Below are 21,383 nucleotides of genomic sequence, written 5' to 3' on the forward strand. Positions count from 1 at the left end.
CTGTATATACTAAAATAAAGCTATTTTTAGGGAGATGGTATTAAGCATTGAAAATGTTCCATGAAGCAAGTAGTTTCTTGACCCTGGCCATGAACTCTATTTCGGACACCTCTAAATTGGTAGGTAGAAAGCATTTAGGTGGTTCTGTGACTGAATATATGACCTTAAATAAGAATCATTTAACTTTTCCAAGGCTGAGTTTCTTCATCTGTAACATGAAAAGTCCTAATGCTTATCTCTCCAGCTTCCATATTCTTTTTTTCCTTTACTGCTTTGTTATGATAGACTTTTTCCAAGGAATGTCTTTGATCAAGTCTGTAAAGGTGTATCATTCCATTACTTAGTGTGTCTTAGCTCTTATGTGCAGAATTTGTAAGAAGGCAATTTCAACAGGACTTTCTTATATTCAAGTGTCAGAGTTACTCAGCTATGTCACCTTTGATCTGAAAGAAAGTCATACTTGGGATTTTTATCACAATTAGTAGGCCACATTTATCCCTCAAAATTAGAATTATCAGTGAGTAACAAAGTAGAGATTTGGAGACTGGAACATACAACTTCTGTTTGAAGATGACTCATGGGCTTTGAGAAAATGCAGATTTCATTTTCTGATCTCATTCTTCATCTTCTTTCTCCTCAACTTTCAAAAAACATGATTTGATGATAAGAGATCAGACATGTATAACCATAGTGCAAAAGTTGTCAAGTTGTAAGACAGCCGAATGAGTTTTTCTTCATTTAGGTGAATAAAAGCATGGGGAATAGAGAAGATTGAGGGAAAAGTTATTGGAAGCGAAGTGCTTGTTAGAATCCAAAATGAACACATTTTTGACACGTAAGTACTGTTAACCCTTAGGCAATATGATGCTTGCTCTTACTTGAAGGAAGATGTTCTTTGGTCCCAACTTGTAAGCATTTGCAGTCTTGTGGTAATATGCCAGTTTACTGAGAACAAAATCTTAATCAGTATGACACTTCATGGAAAATTCTTTACTTCTGCTCTCTCGGCTCTCTCTTGAAAGGGTACAGTTCTGTGTCCAGAGCCTGCCTGATCACTGAGTACATAATCAGATATAGTTCTCACCATCTGAGAGCCAAACTGTCTCTGCCAATGGGGTTATGAGTCTTTCACACAGTGCAGACAGTTGCTGGGGTCACCTGTCATGTTGGAGTAGACTGCTGTGATGATTCCTACTTAAGCAATAGTTATATTATATCATGATTGGAATGAAGAGACAGGTACTTGGAAGGACTGACTGAAGCTCTGGATCAGTCAATCTTAACTACTAATAGGTTAAAGCCTTCATGTAGTGAAGATCTGATGGTGGAGATTGCCAGATTTACTGAGTCCTTTATCACCTTTAATTTATTTGTACCACCGGCCCTCTGTATCCGTGGATTCAACCAACTACAGATTGAAAATATTTGGGAAAAATAAAAAAAATTTAATATTAATAAAAATAATATAAACAAAAACAGTATAGTATAATGACTATGTAGTATTTACATTATTTTAGGCATTTTGGGTAATCTAGAGATGATATAAAGTATTTAGAAGGATGTGCATAGGTTATATGCAAATACTATACCATTTTATTTAAGGAACTTGACCCTCAGTGGATTTTGGTATCTGCAGGGAGTCCTACAACCAGTTCTCTATGGATACTGAGGGACAGCTGTATAATTTCTTAGCATATGATTTCTTGGCCGCCTAGTTGGGGCAAGGGGACTTTGAACTTAGAAATGTTGGGTTTCACAGGGACCTCATCAATCAGTATTTCTATCCCAGTTTCAGTCCTCAGCCAGAATACCTTCAGTAAAATGCCTCATGTGAGAACCATGATTAGTTCTTTCAGGGTTTTGCTATTTGAGCCAGAGTTGGTTAAACAGTTTCTAAAACTTTCTACTTAATGTAGTTGTCTTTTAAAAAGTCGTATGATAAATTTATTGATCACTTTTCATCTGTCAAAGAAGGGATCAGTTACAGCTGTGATTTTCAGTTATTAGTAAGGATTGAGGATATGGCAGACTCTCTAGGTTCTGATTCCCTATTCTATGGCAAGTTTATTAGTTTCCTGTGGCTTCTGCAGCAAATTAACACAAACTTGGTGGCCTAAAACAAAATTATTCAATCATTCTTCCACAGTTCTGGAGGCCAGAAGTTTAAAATCAAGGTGTTATCAGGGCCATACTCCCTCTGGTATATATATACATTATATGTATATACCATATTTTACTTGTCCATTCACCCATCAATGGGCTCTTCAGTTGCTTCCACATTGTAGCTGTTGTGAATAAGGCTGCTGTGAACATGGATGTACACATACTTCTTTGAGAGACCCTGCTTTCAATTATGACTATTATTATTTCTTTTTTTTTTTTTTTTTTTTTTTTTTTTTGAGATAGAGTCTCATTCTATCCCCCAGGCTGGAGTACAGTCTCTGCTCACTGGAACCTCCACCTCCTGGGCTCAAACAATTCTTGTGCCTCAGCCTCCTGAGTAGCTGGGATTACAGGCGCATGCCACCACACACAGCTAATGTTTTGTATTTTTAGTAGAGACAAAATTTCGCCATGTTGCCCAGGCTGGTCTTGAACTCCTGAGATCAAGCAGTCCACTCGCCTCAACCTACCGAAGTGCTAGGATTACAGGCATGAGCCATTACGACAGGCATCAATTATTTTGAGTATATACCCAGAAGAATCCTATTTTTGAATAGAAAATAGAAATGGTAAGTCTATTTTTAATTTTTGAGGAGCTTCCATACTGTTTTCCATAGAGGCTATACCATTTTACATTCCCCTGAGCAGTGCACAAGGATTTTAATTCCTTGCCAACACTTTTTTTTTTTTTTTTGAGATGGAGTCTTCCTCTGTCACCAGGCTAGAGAGTAGTGGCGTGATCTTGGCTCACTGCAACCTCCGCCTCAGGGGTTCAAGCGATTCCCCTGCCTCAGCCTCCCAAGTAGCTGGGACTACAGGCACATGCCACCACGCCCAGCTAATTTTTTGTATTTTAGTAGAGATGGGGTTTCACCATGTTGGCTAGGATGGTCTCAATCTCCTGATCTCATGATCCACCCACCTCGGCCTCCCAAAGTGCTGAGATTACAGGTGTGACCCATCGTGCCCAGCCAGCACTTTAAAAATATTTCCTTGCATGCTAAAATTTTATTTTTATATTTTATTATTTATTTTTAGAGACGGGTCTTGCTTGTTGCCCAGGCTTGAGTGCAGTGGTGCTATCATAGCTCACTGCAGCCTCGATCACCTGGGCTCAAGCGACCCTCCCTCCTTAGCCTCCCAAATAACTGGGACTACAGACCTATTTTGTTTTTTGGATAATAGCCATCCTAATAGGTATAAGGTGCTATCTCATTGTAGTTTTGATTTTCATTTCCCTAATGATTAGTGACATTGAACATTTTTTCATGTGCTCATTGGCCATTTGTATATCTTTGGAGACGTGTCCATTCAAATCTTTTTTGCCCATATTTGAATCCAGTTGTTTATTTTTTGTTGTTGAGTTTTAGGATTTCTCGATATATTCTGGCTATTAATCCCTTAACAGATATGTGATTTGCAAATTTACAAAAATTTATTACATACATATATTTTTGCTTATAAAAAATATGGAATGCTTCATGAATTTGCTTGTCATCCTTACGTAGGGGCCATGCCAATCTCTGTATTGTTCCAATTGTAGTATATGTACTGCCGAAGTGAGCACTGATTTGCAAATAATTTTCTCCCACTCTATGGACTGCCTTTTTACTCTTTTGGTAGTGTTTTTTTGATATACTCCCTCAACAATTTTGTCCACATGATTTGTTGAAATCAAGGAAAGCGTGGGCTGAAAAATCCAAACAAGTAGGTGTTAGGCTGCACTAAGCCCAGCTTCTAGTGTAACATATGCCCAGATACCTGGAGCTGGGTTTTATGGGGAAGAGTTGTTCTGAGGCCAAGGCAGGTAGTATTAGTGATATTCTGAGACACAACAGCAAGGTCAGCTCTGAAAGCTGGCACTTGCTGCTGGCAACAGTTGCAGGCTATTTTGGGAACCGAGGAGGCTTTGTTTTGTGAGGCCTTCTCTGCACTGCCAGATTTAACCCTGGCCCTGATTGATCATCAGCCACTTTTGCCTTTGATATGGAGAGAGCAATATCAGGTACGGTAGTGAGATCACAGTGCTCTTTCCCCAGATTATTGGTAAAATCAAGTATTTTTCCTTGGAGATTGTCATTGCCAGACAAATGTGACATGCTGATGTTAGGAAGCTTTAATTTATTACCTGGCAGTTTTTCTAAATAGTTCCTTCATACTAGTAATTAAGTTATATCTCTGTTTCTTAAGGAGCTTAGAACATGTTGTTACTTTAGTAAAATTTGATGTGTCTTCAGGAATGCAAAATAGGAGGAAATGGACTTAAACTACATCAGAAGGAATCTGGGCCAAATGCAAAGAATTTCCCCATTATCATGGGTAACATCAAAAGCTTGTTTAGCCTGCTTCCCAAGAAAAGGAAAGACCTATCTCTCTGGAAGATTTAGCATAGCGCTGTGTAGAGGCATGGTGTTGAAGTTCATGTCCCTGGACACAGTTTTATAAGTGGGCGAATCCGCTCATCTACCATGCTTCAGTTGTGAATGAGTCAGCAGCGCAGCTGCAGATGGAGTGGGCAGAAGGGCATCTAAATTTAGTCGTTATTCACTGGAGAAGATTTTCAGGAACTATGTGTCTCTCATCCATGCTTTAGTCTCTTATCCATGCTTTAGTCATATTCCTTCTTCTGGAGGCAAAAAACAAACAAACAAACAACCAGAGAGAGAGCAAGAGAACAGTTACTCCAAGTTGCTTAATGAGAGTGAGTGTCCTACAACTCTTGATTGGTCTTACCTACAAGGATGATTCTCTTCCACCTTAACTGGGTGCATACTATTTTATTCATATAGCTCCTGAATTTAAGAATCCTTGGGGTTCTGAACATTAGAGAGGGAATTTTCTGCAGTTAGACTTACAAACAAGCTCCAAAATCTTGCTAGTTCAAAGACATTTTTAACCAAACTGCTTTCCTCCTATAAGGTACTGGGGGTGGGGAGGGCTGTGATCAGTGAGGAATAAGTACTTTTTGAGTGTTTTTTTTTTTTTCCCCCCTTGAGGCAGTTGCTGTGTGTTACACTGTTGCCTTAACAACAACAAAGTCAGGAACAATTCCAAGGGCTTATCTCCTTTAATCTTTACAAAACCTTATAAGGTAGGTGGTACTCCCAATACTGTAGATGAGTACATATGCTTATAGTTAGGTTAGATACCCCACTGTGGGTTGTACACATCAGCAGAGCTGGTATGCAAGCCCTGGTCTGTCTGACTCCAAAGCTGGTGCTTTTATTTATTTTACAAATAGAGATGGGGTCTCACTGTGTTGCACAGGTTCTCCTGGACTCAAGCGATCCTCCCACCTCGGCCTCTCAAAGTGCTGGGACTACAGGTGTGAGCCACCATGCCTAGCCAAAACTGTTTTAAACAATATACCATCCTTCACTTTGTGGAGGGTATGGGGAATGATTTAGACAGTTGGCCTCCTTTATTTTCTCTAAGATGGTTCTTCACAGATTGATGATCGCTAAATTACATTTTTAGAGTATGCTAGTTTTGTTGTTGTAACTTCCTTACAATGTCATTCCCATAAAATTTTGTGTCAAACTGGCTGTAGTGGCATGTAGCTGTAGTCCCAGCTACTTGGAAGGCTGAGACAGAGGCTTTTTGAGCCCAAGAGTTAATGATCAGCCCTGGCAACAGAGCAAGACCCTGTGTCAGAAATTTTTTTGTATCAAGGATTTGAGATTTATAAGACACAATATCACAAAATTTAAAAGAAGAGAACTGAAGTAGTGATGAGGTGAAGGAGATTAAGAAAAGGAGAGAAGTAAGAGGGGAGGAAAGAGAAAAGATAAGTTTTCTCCCATTTGATACCTGGACTAGCTGGGCTTATTTTAGGGCCTCTGGAATGTGGCTGCTGTTGTCTTTAAAGGCCAAAGAAGGATCTTGAAAACATTGGCTTCTAAAAGTCTGCTTGATAGTGGTGTGGACATTAAAGCTAAGTTTTTAGATTGTTCTTTCAGAGCCAAACAAATTTTGCAACCCAGCAAGAAGCAATTGACCCAGCTGTCCTGGCCTACACAGGTTTAGACGGCACATTTGACCTTCTTGATATAGGAGTATTACTAAGGGCAAAGAGTGTTTTTAGCACAGCCTTTAAAATACTTTATTATTCTTGGACTTCAGTACCTTTTTGAAAGTGTCCCCTTCCATTTTTTTACTTAAAAATGCTTATTTACAAAAAAGAAAAATAAATAAAATAAAAATGTTTATTTACAGTTTTTAGTGAGGTACTCTGCGATAAGTTGGCTAGACCTTGCCATATGGGATCGTAAATGGGCAGACATACAATATATGACCAATTTAGTGATAAGCATACTTATGAACTATTTGTAAATATGAATAATTATTAAACATTTTACATGGTAAAGAATGGGATATACTTGTGGAAGCTGATAAATCTAAGAAAACATCATAGAAGAAATATAATTTCTGGAGCTGCTGTTGAAGACTAGACCACTGTGAATACTGGCTATAAAACTCAGATTGGCCAGAAGATCAGATTGGAGGAATATATTATATAGCATCAAATCAAACCTAGATTGACATTTTTAGCTAATCTCAGTAACTTTAAAAGAAGTATCAAATATTTTGGGAAAGAAATAACAAAGATGCTGTTTGTAACCAAGTTATCTAATTAAATTTTCATCTAAATGAAATCACACTTTTTTCATTCATCTCCTTCTAGGCAGGATTGATATGAGGTTTATCTCTGAAGGGAGTTCCTGTAAGTTCTCTTGGTATGATATGTACTACTTAAGTCCTGTAGTTACAGGACTTAAGAACTCTAGAGTTCTAACTTTAATTCTTTCCACAGTAATCTTTTGCCATTTAAATAGTTCATTATCACCATGAAATATCTTTTGGTATGTTTGATTAAAGTCAGTGGTTATCAAGCTGATCTCAGGATTCCTTTATACTTAAAAAATCATTTAGGACTCCCAAAATTTAACCAGGACTTCGCTTGTATTGATTATTATATGTTACTGAGAAATTTTAAAAATATGTAGTTATTAAATATGTACTTATTAGGTCATTTAAAGCAACAATGACCCTGATTACGTGTTAATATAAATGACATAATTAAAAATAATGATATTGTTTTACATTTTTACAAATTTATTTTAATGTCTGTATTCAATCTGTTGTGATATATTATTTTGATGAAAGTATATAAAATGTGGCCTCTCAAAGGTATATATTTGGAAAAGGGAGGAGCATTTAATAGTCTGTTCAGACAATTGTAGATGTTTTTCTTGGATATTATACCAAACTCCAACAAGTGATGGTTTGTTTCTTTTTCTTTTTCTTTTTTGAGACAGAATCTCTGTGACCTAGGCTGGAGTGCAGTGGTGCCATCCTGGCTCACTGCAACCTCTGCCTCCTGGTTTCAAGTGATTCTTGTTCCTCAGCCTCCTGAGTAGCTGAGATGCACCACCATACCTGCCTAGTTTTTGTATTTTTAGTAGAGATGAGGTTTCACCATGTTGGCTAGGCTGGTCTCAAACTCCTGACCTTAGGTGATCCACCTGCCTCGGTCTCCAAAGTGCTGGGATTACAGGCATGAGCCACCACACCCAACCTGATAGTTTCTTAAATGTAAGTTTTGGAAATGGTTGTTTAAGACATGAGTATCTTAAATGTCCGTGCAGTGTGGAAACTGAAACCATATCAATGGACTTTTCCTTTTTTTTTTTTTTTTTTGAGACGGAGTCTCGCTCTGCCGCCCGGGCTGGAGTGCAGTGGCCGGATCTCAGCTCACTGCAAGCTCCGCCTCCCGGGTTTACGCCATTCTCCTGCCTCAGCCTCCCGAGTAGCTAGGACTACAGGCGCCCGCCACATCGCCCGGCTAGTTTTTTGTATTTTTTAGTAGAGACGGGGTTTCACCGTGTTAGCCAGGATGGTCTCGATCTCCTGACCTCGTGATCCGCCCGTCTCGGCCTCCCAAAGTGCTGGGATTACAGGCTTGAGCCACCGCGCCCGGCCGGACTTTTCTTACTCTCTTACATTAAAACACATTAGTCTAACTTGTACTTTGAATGAATCTTTTACTTCATGTGTGATTTTCTAACACCATGCATTTGTTTATTTGGAAAATATAGGTTGATTGAGTTATAGAGATCTTACAAATCTAAATACATTTCATTATATAATATCAACAAATCAGATTTGTTGATAGACAGGCCTTATCAGAAAAGTGAATACTGGAAAGCTGTCAAGCTCATGGTGATAGCTGTTTCCAGAATTCTTATCTTCACTTGGATGGTCAAATTTTGTTGCAACACATACTGATTATTTTCTTGGAGTGACAGGCTTACTTTGTTCGTTTTCAAGTCCGAATTATCACAATTTGTTGGTTATTCTTTTTTTTTTTTTTTTTTTTTTTGAGACGGAGTCTCGCTCTGTCGCCCAGGCTGGAGTGCAGTGGCTGGATCTCAGCTCACCACAAGCTCCGCCTCCCGGGTTTACGCCATTCTCCTGCCTCAGCCTCCCGGGTAGCTGGGACTACAGGCGCCCGCCACATCGCCCGCTAGTTTTTTGTATTTTTTAGTAGAGACGGGGTTTCACCATGTTAGCCAGGATGGTCTCGATCTCCTGACCTCGTGATCCGCCCGCCTCGGCCTCCCAAAGTGCTGGGATTACAGGCTTGAGCCACCGCGCCCGGCCTTGTTGGTTATTCTTTTGAGTAAAAATGGTGTTATTTTGATTTTAAAAAGTGGCTAGTTCATCTCACACCTGAAGCAGATGCTCAAGTGGTGTATTTTTATTTTTATTTTTGTTTTTGTTTTCAAGACAGGGTATTTCCCTGTCACCTGGGCTGGAGAGCAGTGATCACAGCTCACTGCAGCCTTGACCTCCCAGGCCTAAGTCATCCTCCCACCTTAGCCCTCAAGTAGCTGGGACTACACGTGCATGCCACCATGCCTGGCTAATTTTTAATTTTTTTGTAGAGATGGGGTCTATGTTGCTCAGGCTGGTCTTGAACTCCTGGACTCAAGCAATCCTGCTGTCTCAGCCTCTCAAAGTGTTGGGATTACAGGCATGAGTTACCATGCCTGGCCCTAGGTGCTTTTTCCTAGAATCAACCATCATACCTCAAAATGCAGCAGAAGTGCTTTAAGTATACTTTCCATTTTCTCACACAGAATATTAAAAAATTTCTACTGCTTCTTCAAGGTTATTCTTAAGTGAAACTGGCTTTCTTTTTTATTTTTTTAACTGTATGTAGTGGGGAAGAATATAGTGCCTGCTGGTAGTTTTTGATGCCATTGTCTTGCTGCATGCTAAGGCACCAGCAGTTTTACTCACCATTGCTTTTGCATCATTAGTTTAAATGTCAATACAATGAAAATGCAAGTAATATCTTAATATTATTATGAACATCCTTTGATTTGGATAATTCTACCTGAGCTGAAGTTTTAGCCTTGTTTTTTAAAGGAGGGGATTAAAAGGCAAGTTTTAAAAGGGGAGTCTCATTTGTTTCTTGGTCCTGAATTATCCCAATGGTTTTGTAACCATCGAAGCCTTGATGATGATTACCATTTTCACATGTGGGTCTTCTACCACATTTTTATTCTGTAGCTATGTCAAGACCTTTTGGTTTTTTTAGATCTCATTGCTGTTCGTGACTGTTTCTTTTAGTCTTATGGTAAGCCTAAAGCCTTTATTCAAAGAGTTTCTGCTGTCTCCTAATTGCCGCCATGAAATGAGCAGATGAGACTCCCTAACCATCCATAACTGCAAGCATACTTTGCCATAGTGTTTGAAGCCATTCAGAAAATACATGAAAATACATTTTTTCTGTTTGAAATGATCACCCTACCATTTCTCACCAAAGCAAGATTTGTTTAGCAATTCTAGAGTCGTAAACTACAGCTTCTCACTGAGAAAAATTGCATTTGATCCTGTGTGATTTTTTCTTTTTTAAATGAATGAATGAATGAATGAATTTTTTTATAATAGAGACAGGGTCTCACTTTGTTACCCAGGCTGGTCTCTAACTCCTGGCTTCAGGCAATCCTCTGATTATTTTCTTTTAAAATTAATAAGCATCTGCGATAAATAGGTGACAGTGAAATAAAATAAAATTCATATACAAATCAGTGTTTTGTAACATGCTTTCCTTTTCATAATATAATGATGAAACAGCTTATTCATTTATAGCACTTTAGAAATCACTTTCATAATTAATCCTAATAATACTATAAATAAGATTACGTATCATTATATGTGAAACTGTGTTTCACAGTTGAGATATTAAGGCATAGAGACATTTAAGGAGCTTGTATAAGATCACAAAGCCTAGAAGTCACGCTCTGGACACAAAATGGAAGAAATAGAAGTTAATGTATTATTAGAACTGCTGGGCGTTGTCAATGCCCAGAGCAGCATCTGGCACGTAGTGGAACTCAGTGAATACTTGTTGAATGAATGAACGGACTTTTCTTTTCAGGCATGTATTGATGAAAATTTGGATATGGTGAAGTTTCTGGTGGAGAACAGAGCCAATGTAAACCAGCAAGACAATGAAGGCTGGACACCACTTCATGCAGCAGCTTCCTGTGGCTATCTCAACATAGCAGAGTGAGTGAGCCTCTGTGTGTGTGGCTTTGCAGTATTTGTAGGAATAGCCTTCATTACTCCTCTATTCTTAGGAATTTGAATTTTATAAATAATTATAGTCTCTCTTTATTACAGATTACAAAAGCAGAAAGTTGAATTATGTTTAAGACATAACTAATACAATGTTTTGTAAAGCTGCTAAATCCATAGATTTTTAGTTGAAACTTTTTGTTTGCTTCTGTTTGCAGGTAATTTATATTTGCTGGGATATGCAGAGGTGGCTGTTCCACTGTCTCGGTTCACTTTCTGAACAACTGTAGCTGGGCATGTGTATAGGCAGGCCTGGAGATTTTTTTCTGGATTCTTTGTAAACCTGTTTCTTTTTTTTTTTTTTTTTTAATCAGTGCTTAGTACAAATGAAGGTAAAAAATGCCTAGCATACCAGTCACAGCACTCATGTAGTTAATAGCAGAAGAACGAGCCTAAACATATGGAACAAAGGAAAGGTGGGCACTGGCATGTGTTCTCCACATTAGTTGAATGGGAATGTTTAATAAGATACATTAGGAGGTACTATCTCCAGGACAACTCGTTTCCCCTCCCATGGGTAGAAGAATCCTGACCATGTGGTACCTGAGCTATAAGAGGCACTGAATAAATATCTGTTGTGTGAAGGAATGATTGGGGAGTTTAGTCTTAAACAAGGAAGAGACTTTGGCAGTCGAAACATCTTTAAAATGAGGCAGTTGAGCGTATTCTAGATGAGGGTAAATTTCTATTGTTAAGGTAAATTCCCTAAATAAAATCATGATATTCTATGCTCCTTTGAAAATCAGATTGCTTGTGTGAAGGCCCTTTTCAATAATATGAGTAGAACTCCATTACATTTCTCCTGTTCAGGAAACAGCAGGGAGAATTTTGTGGGCAGCTCTGTAGAGGCCTAAGAATGACTTCCCACAGAATCTGATTTGCCCAGGTTTCCTAAGGGAGAGTCTGAGTTGCTAGGTTTGCTGCTGACCCAGGGATGCTCAGTGGGAGAAGTTAGACAAAAGGAGAGTCAGAGCCAGAGAAACTTTAGGCAGTAGCACTGGTGTTTGACTGGGCTACTTGTTCTAAAAAGTGGATGACTGGGTTGGCCCCAAAGCCACCAGAAATAAACAATGCAGTTTTCTTCACTCTTGATTCCTCCCTCTGTTCCAATTTAGTAAAAGTCAGTAACTTCTTCATCCCCTAGGCTGCCCATTTTCAGAGTCTAACAGGAAGGAGGGCTCTTATTCTCAGTGTTATCCAGGAACGCCAGAATTCTGATGCCTAAGAGTTGAGGTGATTTTACTTAAAACATTTATTTAAGAAACATTTATAGAACATGTTGGCCTTTCAGTTGCTATTTGTTCAGGTGGCACGCTTGTGATATTCGAGCTACCAAATCTCATTACATTCAAGGATTCAATTTTTTCCTAAGTTTTTTTCTTTCACTTTTCTAAGGAGAGCTCATGCTTAGAATTAGGATCACTTGTGCTGGCATTATCCTCCTGTGTGTGAAGCTAAGTACAGAGAATGATTGTAATTGCTTTTTTTTTTTTTTTACAGTGATTTCTTTAATTCATCCTTATGAACAAATATAATTCTTCTGGAAGTAAGTTCAAAATGTAACAATCTCTAGCTCAGACAAATATTACCTGGTATGAAATAAATCTGTGAGAGCTACTATTTCCTAAGACAAATTATTACAAATTAAACTTGGAAGTGTGACCAGGAGAGAGGTGATGATCTAGACCAGAATACATTGCAGAGGTGGGGTGGTGGTAGAGATGGCCTTCTTTATTTTATTTTTCACTATACATATCATTATTAGACAAGTTTTGACTTTACTGTCATTTATTTATTTGCGGTATGTAGCTTATATACACACACACACACACACACACACACACATACCATACACACACACATACATACAAACACAATGGGAAAAAAAATTGTACTATTCATTTTGGTTGCTTTACCTCAGGGCCAATGGAGAATGTTTTAAATAACCCTGATCATCTCATCGTTTTTATTTTTGTATCTGAAAGATCTTAGACTTTATGCTCTTATTCCCAGAATCATTAGGAACTCTAAATTTCAAGGGAGTAGAAATGAATAAAGGCAAAGTGGCTTTCTAGGAAGAATCCAAGTACATTCTATTTCATGTTTCATGATGATCTTTTTGTCTCAGTATGTTGCGTCAAAAGGAGGGAGCTTCAGAGGCTTTTTTCCTCATTTTAAACTGAGTTCAGGCTCAATGCTAGTTAGCTGAGTGTTTTTACATTTTTATTGTGAATAATGTTTAACTTAGAAGCAGCAGATTGACCCAAACATACAGCATTTGGCTTTATAGTTTATTGAGATGCTAATTTATTCTCAGTTTTTGAACATATTTCATTTTCTTTCTTCCTCACTTAGAATAGTAGCATAAAGACCTTGTATTGGTGTTGAGTTAGGAAGGACAAGAAGGCTTTATTTTCTAGGGGCATATTTATTGAGCTATGAGCCTTTGGGCAACTGTAAGGATTCTCAGAGATAAAGTAGAAATTACTTCATAGGTTGATATTTATTCTTGTCCAGGTAAAGGTAAAACTAAAGAGGTTTTTAACTTTTTTTTTTTTCCCCTAAAACTGGAGAAAATGGAAAAACAGAGAGCCAAATTACTTTCTAAAAATTCATCTTGTTGATTGTAGAACATGGGAAAAGCAGGGTCCTGTATACCCAAGTGACATTATGCCTGATCCAGCGGTGATGGAATAGACGTCAGAGTAGAGTGGTTACATATTTCATGTAGTTTAAGCAATATTTATGGAATGCCAAGAGAAAAAAGCAAGTGTCAGATGCCATGGCAATGATAATACTGAGGAAGACCTAGTTGTTGCTATGAACCAAAAAGTATCTGAGACAGGTTTCAATCAATTTAGAAGTTTATTTTACCAAGGTTAAAGACGTGTACCCAGGAGACAGATCTGTGCCTTTCCCCAAAGATCAAGTTGAGAACTTCAGTACTTAAAAGGGAAAAGCAGCCTGGAGGGGAAAAGGGGAGGGCATGGTCACATTCCTGAATTCACAAAGAAAGGAGCGGGTAGGGAAATAGTCAATTAAATGTTCATCTCACGCTCAGTAAATCTCACTTTACGTAAGATAAGGTGAACATAGAGGTAAACATAGAACCTGTAGAGATATTTAACTTTTTATCTATAGCTATCTGCTTAGGAACAAAAGGTAAGGCAGCTTCTCACATGACTCAACTTTCAGCTTAATTTTTTTTTCTTTTGGCTTAGTGAAATTAGGGTCCCAAGTTTTTATTTTCCTTTCACATGGCATTCAAGTAGCCTTCAGTCTGATGGAATGTTTGCATCGAGGTACAGTGTAAGTCATGACCGAGGTCTAGAATTAGTGTTTGTTGGGGAGGGAAAGAAGGAGGATGGGGTTAAAGGAAGGAAAGAGGGAATTCAGTTTGTGAGAACAGACAAAGCTTTCATGAAGGCAAAAGCATTTTAAATGAACTTTGAAAGAAGTGAAAGCTTTCTAGAAGGGAAAAGAGAAGGGAGAGAGTTCCACCTAGTTGGAAGAAACAAGCTGTGAAAGAGAGCTGGGTGAGAGTTGATGTGTTTGGGAACAGTAAGTGGTTTAGTTTAATTATAGAGTATAGGGTACACTTCAATCCAGGAAACATTTTTTGAGTGCTTACTATGTGTATTATTTGCATTTTGATATTTCAGGGTTGGGGAGGTGTAGCTGAATATTCCTTTGGCCTAAGGGAGAGGAATCAAAAGAGAGGAGCTATTGAATATGTGGAAATGAAGGGTAATTTATGAATGGAATACTAGGACTTGATAGAATTAAGAATACAAATAGAGGGAGTTAGTTTTGGAATTGAATAAGGTCTGTCTTCTTCTGAGACTGTAAGGGAAAGAAGGAGATGGTTAAAAGTCAGGTGAATTTGAGCTTTATACAAGTAGAATGGATCTATAAATTAACAAACATTTGTTGAGGCCCTATTATACCAGGTACTAGGCACTGAGAAAGCAAAAACATGGTCTTAATCTCTATTGATTCTTTTCCCTCTACCAACTTTTTTTTTTTTTTTGAGACAGAGTCTTGCTCTGTTACCCAGGCTGATCTTGGCTCACTGCAACCTCCGCCACCTGGGTTCAAACGATTCTTGTGCCTCAGCCTCCTGAGTAGCTGAGACTACAGATATCTGCCACCATGCCTGGCTAAGTTTTATATTTTTAGTAGAGACGGGTCTCACCATGTTAGTCAGGCTTGTCTCAAACTCTTGGCCTCAAGTGATCCGCCCACCTCAGCCTCCCAAAGGATTATAGGGGTGAGCCACTGCGTTTGGCCCCCTCTGCCAGTTCTTTGAATGCAGTGGCCAGTGGCCATATATTATCTCTCTCTCTCTTTTTTTGTAATCTTCGACAGTGCCTAAAATGTGGTTCCTATGGCTGGGCGCGGTGGCTCACACCTGTAATCCCAGCACTTTGGGAGGCTGAGGCAGGCAGATCACGAGGTCAGGAGTTGGAGACCAGCCTGACCAACATGGTGAAACCCCATCTCTACTAAAAATACAAAAATTAGCCGGGCATGGTGTCACGCGCCTGTAATCCCAGCTAATCAGGAGGCTGAGGCAGGGGAATTGCTTGAACCCAAGAGGCGGAGGTTGCAGTGAGCCGAGATTGCACCACTGCACTCCAGCCTGGGCGACAGAGCAAGACTCTGTCTCCAAAAAAAAAAAGGTTTCTTGAATATAGTAGGGGACCAGTAAATGTTTGTTGAATTGTTGAATGGATTGAAGTCTAATCTGAATTATTTTTCTTTTTCCTTTAAATACTTTTGAGTATTTGATAGAGCTCCTAGCGTTATTAGGGTTCTCACTGGCCCAAAAGTGACTTGATCTAGAGAAAAGATGAACTACATTTAAAGTCAAGACTGGGGCTGTACCCTCTGCCATTTGCCTGCTGTGTGATTTTGAGAACATTACTTAATATGTATGAATCTCAATTTGTTAAAGTCATGGTAATAATACCCACATTGCCTACTTCCTAATGTTGCCTAAGACTTATGATATAATTTTACGTGAAAGTACTTTGAAAATCAAAAAGGATCTATGTAAGGTATTGAATTGTCAGACCTTTCTTCTTCATAATCAAGTATTCTATTTGGATTTAGAATTTAGTTACTTAACATTTTAATATTTCTTCTTGAATAATTTAGTTTCGTCTTAGAGTAGAGGAAGATTTCATGTGGATGTCTAGTTGATAGAAGACTTTTGTGGAGGCATAATTTAGAGAGATTTATGCAAATTTTAATGGACACTTTATTCTTTTATTTTCACACCCACAGCACTACTTAATAAGCTCCAGTGTGGCACTGGGAAAGTTTGAGGCTACATGCCTTTTTTATGTTACTTAGAAATTCTCTTGCCATCCACTGGGAGTGAGAGGATGGAAGTTAGTAATATGAGTGTGAAAGAAATCCTGTTTGTTGGCATTGCTGTAGTCAGGAAATAGGGAAGCCTTCAGTCTTAATTATTGAAGTTTAAGGCACGTAGAAACTAATAATGGAATATCTTAACTGAGACCATATTTTAAACTCAAAATAGAGACTTCTCTGCGTATTCAATGCCAGATGCATGAGTAACATTTATATTAGATTGACATAAAATATTGGTCCTGGATCTTGTCTACACAGGTATTTCATTAATCACGGAGCCAGTGTAGGTATTGTCAATAGTGAAGGTGAAGTTCCCTCTGACCTTGCAGAAGAGCCAGCCATGAAGGATCTTCTTCTGGAGCAAGTAAAGAAGCAAGGTAACCTCATGGATTGGAGGGGGCCAGGAAAGACTCTCAAACACTGCCATTTACAGAAAATAATCCATCTGCTGTGTAGAGCATTTCACTGTCATATGACAGGAGAGGATTTGATCTGTCTGCACTGCATTAATCATTAATCCAGCATCAAGTATCCTCATAATAACTCACACAAGAGTAGGCCAGATGCCAAAAGGATGACCAATCATTGCTTGTTTTGCCATTCAGAGGTTGCATACCCATTATACAATTAAGAGTGACCTGATGAGGAGTGTGAACATTTCTTACTATGTGTATGCATGGTATTGGGATACAGTGTAAATTTGAGAATTGGCCAAATACAGTTTGTGACTTTGCATCTTTTCCCTTGTTGAGAGCTAAAAGTGGTGCTGGGAAAGATATTTATTGTAACTAACCATGAGAATTAGTATGATAATTTGTTAAGGTGAGGAAGCTAACTTAGAATAATATATTCTAAAAATGCTTATTCTTATTTTATAGTTTTAGAAGAATCAATTTCACAGAATAGGATGGAATTCTTCAACCTGGACGTCCCTGGGTTCTTTTTCCATCACAAAACTCTGTGGACAAGATTTGTAGTGAATTTTCTTTTTTTTCTTTTTTTTAGTCCTTCTGCTGAACTAACTTACTGACAATCTGCAGTCCATCCCAGAGGATTTAGCTCCAGTGGTTTTTCCCAATTTGAACTTTTAGAACAGTCAGGATCTATGCGCATTGTTTACATATTATCCAAAACTGCTTTTGTGCTACAACAGCAGAGTTGAGTAGTAGTGATAGATTGGATGAACCACAAACCTGAAAATATTGGCCCTTTGGAGAAAGTATGCTTATCCTACTTTAATACAGTGATGTTCTAGATCAGTAACTACTTGCTTTTGCTGCCTTTGATGTATAGTTTTTGTGTCCTATTTTTTTTTTTTTTTGAGACAGGGTCTCACTCTGTTGCCCAGGCCGGAGTGCAGTGGTGTCATCTCGGCTCATTGCAACCTCTGCCTTTCAGGTTCAAGTGATTCTCCTGCCACAGCCTCCTGGGTAGCTGGGACTACAGGTGTGCACCACCATGCCTGGCTAATTTTTGTATTTTTTGGTAGAGACAGGGTTTCACCATATTGGCCAGGCTGTTCTTAAACACCTGACCTCAAGTGATCCACCAGCCTCGGCTCGCAAAGTGCTGGGATTAAAGGCATGAGCTATGGCACCTGGCTTTGTGCCCTATTGAATTGAAGAATTTTATGCTTAGCATAACCTCCAGTCTCACTCAGTTTTCTCTCCTAAGATTTGCTTTAAAATGTACAAACAACTTTAAAAAAAATCAGTTTTAAAAAATAATTTTGATTGGAGAAACCACTTTTTCTATTTTGATTGCTGACTCTTCAGTGAGGGAGTATACTCTATTGAAAGGGGGTATTCATATATATATTTAACTTTCCAGCACTGCTGACACTTCTTTGTGTTTGGAGTACTGATCTGTTTTAAATTGGTTTTAAACTGATCTCTTCACCCCATCCGCCTCCCAAAATCACACAGATAATACTTAGGTAGTTGACAGGTTCTCTTCTTTTTTTTTTTTTTTTTTTTTTTTTTTTTTGAGACAGAGTCTCACTCTGTCTCGCAGGCTGGAGTGAAATGGTGCAATCTCAGCTCACAGCAACCTCCGCCTCCCAAGTTCGAGCAATTTTCGTGCCTCAACCTCCCGAGTAGCTGGGATTACAGGTGCCCACCACTACGCCCAACTAATTTTTGTATTTTTGGTAGAGACAGGGTTTCACCATGTTGATCAGGCTTGTCGCGAACTGACCACAGGCGATCCACCCACCTAGGCTTTCCAAAGTGCGAGATTACAGACGTGAGACACCGCACCTGGCAGGTTCTCTTTTAAGAGGTGAAAGGGAGTAGACCAAGCACAAAGACTGCTAATGAGTGTAAAACTTTTTGAATGGGTATATTTGTATTTGAGACATTTTATTATTTTGTATAATGGGGTATGCCCCACCCTAACCCCTTTTCACTGGCACAGATATTGGAAAGTTACTGGCTAAAGGGAGTAACTCTTGGAGTTTTTTCATGTTTTTAAGGAAAACAAAATCTACATTCCCTTGAAAGCAGACAGGTTTTCAAACTGCAGATCACCTACTAATCTGCCCTAGCTTATATATATTCAAGTCAGTGTATTTACCTGTATATGGAAATGAACTTTAGAGATAGTTCAATTTTTAAAGTATATCAATACCTGAAACCAAGATTTTGGATACTAATCCTATGGTATAGTGAGTGGATAGGGACCCAGAAGAAGAATGACACAGAGGGACCCAGGATATCGGAGTTCTAGTGGCAAGCTCTGTCACTGATGTGTTTTGTGGCTTTGAGCCAGATTCCTAATCTTTCTATTTTTATTTCCTCATCTGTTAAATGAAGATTGTAATATCTATTATATTTACGTTGAAGGATTGTTGGGAAACTAAAGTCATGTAACATGTAAAAAGACTTGGAAGTTTATAGCTTTGCACAAATATTATAATGTAAAAATAATGTCCCCTTTGTCTTTATGTTCTGTTGAAAACAATTTTAGGTTCATTCTCTTAATGGATCTGTATCACATAATATTTAACCTCATGATTTAATCCTGGTAAGACCATTAATATGTGTACAAATGCCATTGATCTTCTAAATTTGATAATTACCCAACTTGATGGCTAAATTGTTATTTGTATTTATATTTATGATGTGCTTTAATCTAAGGAAAATATCCTGTCAAACTTAAGTGGAGCTTTAGTAATCCTGGCTGTCTGGTATCTGGTTTCTGTAGGAGTCGATCTAGAGCAGTCAAGAAAAGAAGAAGAGCAGCAGTTGTTGCAGGATGCCCGCCAGTGGCTCAACAGTGGGAAAATAGAGGATGTGAGGCAAGCTCGCTCAGGGGCTACAGCCCTTCATGTGGCTGCTGCCAAGGGCTACTCTGAAGTCCTCAGGTATTGTCCATTTACATCAATCAGGAGTGGTTCACTGGGAGAAGATGAAATGGGTTTTGGAAGCAGAGGCTGACTTAGATTTTCCACTATGATGTGTTTTCTTTTTTGTTGGTTTCCTCTCTGATTGTACAGTCTTTCTCATATTTTGCTGGTATTCATCCATGGATTGTCTCCCTCCCTCCCACCATTCCTCTAGCTTCTCACTAACATGTATGATGTGAAACACAGTTGAGGTACATGGTTCTAGGAGGGGACTTCTTCCAGTTCTATGATTTGTCATTAATATCCCTTCAACAACCTCTTCTTGTGTCCTGTAATACTTGTGACCATTTGTTCCTTTTTGACTTATATAATTTATTTGGTGTCATTAGATTAATTATATAGATCTTGAATATGCAGTGTCCAGCTGGCACAGGATAGCCAAAATTGTATGAGGGATTTGGACTCTACTACTCTGTTCCATTTTTCCTTACATCCATACATGCTTCATGTAGCTCTTGGTACTTAATGTTGGCAGGCTTTCCCAAATACTTGAGTTGCCAAAGGCATTGTATATGCAGTTGTTAACTGGACTCTTCCAGTATTTCATATTTCACCTAATGCAGGGTTCCTAGTAGGTATAGCAGTGTTTTTGGTGCTCCATTTCTGCCTGAGAGTGATATCCATAAGGGCCCCAATGTAGTTTGGGTCTTCAAGAGTCAAATCTTTTCTCTTCCATGCATACAAGTTAAATTATAGCTTTATAGTTAGCAAAAAACTGGAGTTATATGGGTATACAGTAAATACAGTGTCCTAAAAAAATCAACCAGAAAGCTAGTTGGGAAAATACCCTGAAGAGAATTAAGTCTTCATTTTATTTTATTTTTTTAAACTTTATTGTTGACACTATTACAGATAGACAGAATGACCACAGCCTATTAGAGTCTTCATTTTATATGTTACTTCTTCCCTGCACTGGAAAATGGGAAATGTACCTTTAACAGAGTTACGTGATTTGGCTAATTGAATTATGCTTTGGTTAATCTTAGGTACATACCTTTCCATATACTCCCCTTGTATGGTATAACATGGATATGCCTAGGAAATATCTTATGACTTTTTTGAGAGGATTGATAAAGATCATCTATGATTGGTATGCAAAGTAGTAACCATGAAACCCAAACTGTGCCTTAGAGGGCAGAAGTAATCATAAGACCCCTGTGGTTCAGGGCCAAAATCTGAAATATCAATTACATAATAGTTTATTTGTCAAAAAACTGTAATATAGAGGAGATACATGTCTTGTTTTGGGTTTTCTTTTTAGACTTTTAATACAGGCTGGCTATGAACTCAATGTTCAGGATTATGATGGCTGGACTCCCCTCCATGCTGCTGCACACTGGGGAGTGAAGGAGGCTTGCTCCATCCTGGCAGAAGCACTCTGTGACATGGATATTCGAAACAAACTGGTTAGTGAGCTTGAACCTCTAAAAGAACAATGAGATTGGTGGCTGGGTCTCTAGAATAACAGGCTTAACATCTCTATTCACCGGCAGTCTGACTGTTCTGGTAAAATATACATCACTGGTAGCTATAATGTTACCCTCTACCACCCTACCTCTGGCCCTATTAACACAGAGTTATGTTTGTTATTTAAAATAAAACTCCGGCCGGGCGCGGTGGCTCAAGCCTGTAATCCCAGCACTTTGGGAGGCTGAGACGGGCGGATCACGAGGTCAGGAGATCGAGACCATCCTGGCTAACCCGGTGAAACCCCGTCTCTACTAAAAAAATACAAAAAAAAAAAACTAGCCGGGCGATGTGGCGGGCGCCTGTAGTCCCAGCTACT

The 21,383-nt window shown here is 38.7% G+C and overlaps 1 protein-coding gene and 1 non-coding gene across 2 annotated transcripts in view; one reads left to right on the plus strand and one right to left on the minus strand.

Moving 5' to 3' along the window:
- Positions 1 to 21,383, plus strand: part of PPP1R12B (protein phosphatase 1 regulatory subunit 12B) — a 243,316-nt gene that overhangs the window by 62,321 nt on the left and 159,612 nt on the right. The window contains 4 exon segments of the mRNA XM_033198353.1: positions 10,613 to 10,743; positions 16,450 to 16,568; positions 19,396 to 19,555; positions 20,859 to 21,003. Coding sequence (XP_033054244.1) covers positions 10,613 to 10,743; positions 16,450 to 16,568; positions 19,396 to 19,555; positions 20,859 to 21,003 — 555 coding nt within the window.
- Positions 3,627 to 3,730, minus strand: LOC117076962. The gene has a single exon (XR_004434571.1). It is a non-coding gene; the product is annotated as a U6 spliceosomal RNA (small nuclear RNA).

The sequence above is a fragment of the Trachypithecus francoisi genome, unplaced genomic scaffold (genome assembly GCF_009764315.1).
Source record: "Trachypithecus francoisi isolate TF-2019V2 unplaced genomic scaffold, Tfra_2.0 Lachesis_group5, whole genome shotgun sequence".
Taxonomy (NCBI): domain Eukaryota; kingdom Metazoa; phylum Chordata; class Mammalia; order Primates; family Cercopithecidae; genus Trachypithecus; species Trachypithecus francoisi.